At 34.3% G+C, this 5906-nt stretch overlaps 1 protein-coding gene across 1 annotated transcript; it reads right to left on the reverse strand.

The window, feature by feature from the left end:
• Positions 1–865: 865 nt before the first annotated feature.
• Positions 866–3766, reverse strand: LOC109793676 (beta-galactosidase 7). The gene has a single exon (XM_020353132.3). It carries the CDS (start codon positions 3654–3656, stop codon positions 1200–1202), a length of 2457 nt encoding a protein of 818 aa, XP_020208721.3. The 5' UTR covers positions 3657–3766; the 3' UTR covers positions 866–1199.
• Between the last annotated feature and the right edge of the window lie 2140 nt (positions 3767–5906).

The raw sequence follows: 5906 nt of genomic DNA on the forward strand, positions 1-5906 counted from the left end.
ACCACCGATTCCCGGTTCGACCGGCTGGTTCGATCCGAGTTTTTTAACACTGGTTTTAACTGTGTCAACATGGTGTTGAATATAATTAATACTTAAAATAATTGTGAATGAATATGCTGAAAATAATGTTTACTCAAACAAAAATAAATACTTTTTATTAGTAGAAATTTTTATTACATTAAAACAAAGAGCATGAAAATATTTTGATAACGATTATTCTTAATTTTGTTTAAATTTTTTATTCTAATAAATTTTGTCTTAAACAATATTTATTTTCATAACATCATCAGTTTTTTTAAGTTCTTCAATAAAAAAATATATTTTTGTACTCTACCATGATTTTCAAATCATGTTTGTTATCCACGGGAAAAACAATCCATTCACATTACAGAATTTACAATGCTAGTGATGCTTGACAATCTTTGGTGACGTCTTAGCATGCATCCTCAGTTGTTTTGAAATATAAAATATTGTGAGTATTAAACTTGGTTTGAAACACATTCTTATCATTCAATTTTACCTTTAGGGCCTTTAATTTAAATTTAGTTAGTAGTCGAACTACAACGCATGTGCAATATATTTGTGTTATAAATTATAATTGTATGACCTACATGTGATTTCATTTACGTGGGCATGCTTATTATATGGTAACGTACTTTATACATCCTACATATTTTGATAATAAAATAAAAAAATTATTATCTCATTGAGATACTTCCTCCATTTTTCTTCTCATTTAACCACAAGGTTTCATATTTATTATTTTTCTCACTTTTTTATTTCTTATTATGAACACAATTAGAGTAGATCCAATGAATTCTTATTTCATTGGTAGTCATATTTTCTTAATATTTAAAATTTCGGTGTTGTGCCTGAAATTAAATTGAACATACATTCTTGCCAAGACCACAATACATTATATACTAGGCTGGACAATCAAACATTATTCTAAATTTTAATTTTATTCAAAAATTTAATTACCATACTTGTATGTTGTCAGACTATAGAATAAATTCTTTTTGTAATCAGGATAACATAGATTTTATTGTATAGAATTGGAAGAATGGAAATTAATGACACTTTTATTTGTGACTCGGAAAATGTGACGATTGTAAATGTATGTCCGTGTTACATAAATGCAATATAAGCCCATTTGGGTTTCGACCAGTTGAACTTGGCCTTGAGAGAAAACAATCGACTCAACAAGTCGCTTGCACGGCTAGTCTAGTCGGGCCGTTGTCAGCACTGGCTACACCAAATGCTTCTTTTGTCACTACAAACCCGCAACTACTTTTTCCTATACACGCTGCTTCCACCATAGACCGACTATCAGTAGCTTCCCAAGAGCCCTGCTCAAAAGAGCCACACTTTCCTTTTGGGTTTCCAAAGCTAGCGAATTGGATTTGTGAGATTACTTGTCCACCTTGGCATGATAGCTCTAACAACGCACCTTCATGGACATGAGCACAAATGGTTCCTATTGTGACTATTTGGAAGGAAACGTTTTGAGGGTTTCCACCTATCTCTTCAAACAAAACCAATGTGTTCTTGTCATTGTTTAAGAACGACCTTGGCACATGGTACCACCTTTGTGATGGATTGCCACAGTTGGTGTTGCACTTTTCTGTTACGTAACTTCCGCGGTAGTCACAAGTGTCAGTGCATCCATTGGTAGCAGTAATCCAAGAAGGCCAATAACGACCAATGCTATGACCATTCACCCAAGCATGTCCTTTACCCAACCCTTGCAAGTCCACCACCACGGGGTTTGTTCCATAAGGAGCTTCAAAGTCTGCTTTATACCAAGTCATGGGTTTACCAACAGGATAGGATGAATTAGCGTGCCATGATACACCAATGTGTGGTTGCAGATCATAGAGACGTTTTCTTTCCCCGTTCAAACCAATCTTGTAAAACCAAAGGTTGGTTGACAAATCCATAGTCACGTTGTTCTTCCCAATTAATTGAACAGGACCGTCTGTTATACCGGTCTTTATCTTATCGAACCCTGCCCCGTAATTTGCAAGCCCCACGGTGGCACTAAGCAAAGCTATGATGTTTGTTCCCTTCTTTAAAGAGACTTGTTTCTCGTACGTGAAGTTGCTTCCCCACTGGCTAAATTTGTATCCAACATACCTTCTATTAACATAAGCATGGAGCATATGACCCATGGTGTCCACACGAAGAATTGCATTGCTCCAAATGGAGGTGTTGTTGATATCGACGTTGGTCATGTACCACAGGTAGTCACTGGCATCCAAAGTTAGGTCCTTTTGCTCGAGAAGCTGGTTTGCATTGAGACTGCCCTTTCCAAGCAAGGCATCTTTCTTTCGCTCTGGTGCCCACGCCCAAGTTAGCTTACCAGAAGCATCATCACTCTTTTTCACCATTACTGAGGTCTGGCTGTTAACCTTTGCGGTGTTGAAAACTTCTTTGTTGCAACCGTCAAGAATGGTCACGGACCAAGCAAGGACAAAGTATTTACCATCCTGTTGTAAGTCAACATTTGCATCTGTGTTACTGTTTGTATTGCTGAGGAAACAAAACCTTGCCCCGCCAGCACCGGTGTATGCTGTCAGTGTGACCGCATTTCCTAAATCCTTGTCAATCCTTGTTGCATTAGTGAGGATCTTTTCCCCCAATTTTATTGCTGCATGAAGTTGCTTAAGATGTCCCCATTTGGGTTGATTTAAATTCCCATACTCATCAAGTGGTGCATCGTAGTCGTAAGATGTTGTGATATATGGGCCTCCTGCTGTGCGACCAAAGTTGGTTCCTCCATGGTACATGTAGTAGTTATTGAGTACACCGCCATTTTGGAAGAAGCGTGCAACGGAGAAAGCTGAATCTTCAGCACTTCTGTGGGGGACCCTCTCACCCCACTTTTGGAACCATCCAATCCAATTTTCAGTGAACATTTTGGGACTCTTGGGGTTATTGGGTTGAAAATTGTCACAGTAGTACCCATTGCAAGTATTGATCATAGGCTGGGGAGCATCATGTTGTTGACACATGATCCATGGGACACCGATATTTTGTGCTACAGCCATTTGCGCACACCATTTGATATATGATTTCCCCACATCTCCGTAACCCCACATGATGTTTCCATATTCATTCTCAATTTGAGCAAGAATAATGGGTCCTCCTTGTGATGCAAACAAATTTGCTTCTTTGATCATGTCCACAATCTTTGTAGTGAAGGTTTGCATTTCGTCCTTGTAGACCGAGTTATCTGTTCTTAGCTCAATCCCCGGCATATTGTGAAGCCACAATGGAAAACCTCCATAGTTCCATTCTGCACAAACATAAGGACCAATCCTTAAAATGGCATACAAACCAGCCTCTTGGACTAGCTTGAAAAATTTGATAAAATCCAAATTTCCTGAGAAATCGTATTCACGTCGAACAGGCTCATGACGGTCCCAAAATACGTAACTTTCAATGGCATCAAGGCCTCCATCCTTGGCCTTTTGAATGATGTCTGGCCACATCTCCACTGTGCTTCGTGGATAATGGACAGAACCAGAAAAAATAAGACGCCTTTCCCCGTTAATAATGAGAGCATTTGCATCATATGTGACCTCTGTGGCAAAGCATGAGCTTAACGCTGCCAGGCTCAACAAGAGAATCCCAACCCAAGATGAGGAACCCATTGCAAACACATATGACAATTCAATATTTTTTATTGCCTAGATGAAATAGACGTGGGGGGTTTTATAGCAACGTTAGCAAGTTATAACAGCTAATGAATAACAAAGTTGTTCTTGTGTCGTCATTTTTGAATTAATCAACTATTATTAGTTGGTAACTGTGGTAAAGATATGTAAGAAAGGATGAGCACGCTCCAAATATGGATGAAATTTCCTTTAACTCCTTTAATCCTTATCCTTGAGAAACATGGCCTAAACCAACCTTGTTGTACTTTTGAAATCCTTGCGTGTGCGTGAGATGTCGAGGTTGTTGCAAATGATAAGTCGTAAGACGTGACACTCTGTGATGGGCTGGTCGTTTATTTTTTTCCTCCCCAATCTTGCAAGTTTGCCATATTAATTCCAATATTTGAACAATGATATTTAGTTCAATATGTTCAAGTTTTGGATCCATTTATTTTTAATTGGGATTAATGATTCACTCGGGTTAGGCATTTAATAGGAACCCATTGATGGGGTTCCTTTGTTGATTTCTAACTAAATTTATTATGAGAAACCTAAGTTTATTTACAGATTGAGGGATGGATATAAGCTGTGAAAATGAAGAGATTTACTATGTGCAAAGTATTTTATTGCAATGATATTAATTAAAACTAAGTGTAATTTCATCAATTCTTTATGTTGAAAATTTTAAGAGAAATTACACTGATAATTAATGTTAAAACTGAGGATCAATGCAGTGACCAAATGACCAAGAACTTAATAACATGGGTAGAGCAAAAACTAAATACAAAAAATTTACTAATTTCTCCTATACAAAATCATCTATAACCAATAGCATGAGATGTAGGGGTGGGCATGATTTGGGTTACCATATAAATGAAATAAATAAATAAAAGGCATTGAAAGTGTGCTAGGCTTTGACCCAAACTCTTAATTTTTTTTGAAAAAAAATACGGTTTGTTAATTTTTAGAACTAGTGAAAAACTGCTTTGAAACATTAAGAATCGGTTTTGGAATGTAAAATGGTTTAACACCCATATTTAAAAGTCAATTTAAAAATAAAGATATTTTAAAATCTCATAACAAAATTTTACACCAATTTGAACTCAAATTTTCTTTCAAAAACTACATTTGAAAACTTTTTTCTCTAATGTTAGCTTTGAAAATTTGTATAAAAAGAAAGAGGGTGTGGTGGCCATATTCGTCACATATTTTTATTTTCATTTTTATCTTCATAAAAAAATGTTTAAAAATAAGTATTATAATTTATAACATAACAAGTACCCAACACACCCACAAATTAATGCTTATTGGTACCAGCTTTCTATATGGTAATTGGCAACGCGCCACCTAAATATTGTTACAAAAATATGTACTATTGTTTGAAAACCATTATACTTGGATAAAAAAAAAATGACCCATGTTTGTCCCTGGCCTTCAAAACATTTTTTTTTCATTAATAATTATTTTGAATAAAATTATTTTAAAAATTGATTTTCAATAAAAAATGATTTTACAATATTAAATTTTTATAACAAAAGAGTTTTGATTTTCTTTTCTTAATTCTTATATACTCCTATCCTTTAATCTATTACTTTTATTTTAATTAAATCTTATAATTTTTAAAAGAAATTATAAATAATTAAAGTGATTTTATATATATCCTAATTTACTTAATCATTACTTAATCTAATGCATGATAAAATACTAATTTTGACACAATGTTGCATACATAAAAAGGTGCCACATGACTCATGAGAGCACAGGAACAAGTTTGTGGGAGAGTTTCAGCCTGAAAAGTGAGTTGAAATATATTAGGACCCATTAGATTATATTTAGATTATATTATATTCATGATTCACATGTGGGAATAATTTGCAGAATTTTATAATGTAAGTATATATAAGACTGATTCTAAACGGAATTCACCTCGTTATCATGCACTTTGAATCAATTCTCTGCATATGCGATGGCTTTAATTTATTCGCCGCTTGTCGTTTAAACTTTTCCCATGCATAAATAATATAAATTTTAAGTTTCTTAAAATCATACACTTAGAAAGCAATATGTAAGCTTTTGAAATATTCACATAATTTATATATTTTAATTTTGACTAATTACGATAAAATTTAATTTGACATATAAAAGTAGTCCTTTTTTTTTTTGTTTAAGAAAAAGATATGACTTCTTCACATTGTATCGGTTTCTATAAAAAAAAATAGTACATCTATTCATATTTCATATTTAAAA

Source organism: Cajanus cajan, chromosome 4 (genome assembly GCF_000230855.2).
Source record: "Cajanus cajan strain Asha chromosome 4, NIPB_CcT2T_4, whole genome shotgun sequence".
NCBI lineage: Eukaryota > Viridiplantae > Streptophyta > Magnoliopsida > Fabales > Fabaceae > Cajanus > Cajanus cajan.

Excerpts from the sequence above, each read along its gene's own strand:
- LOC109793676 (XM_020353132.3), bottom strand. The coding sequence starts at position 3,656 with ATGGGTTCCTCATCTTGGGTTGGGATTCTCTTGTTGAGCCTGGCAGCG.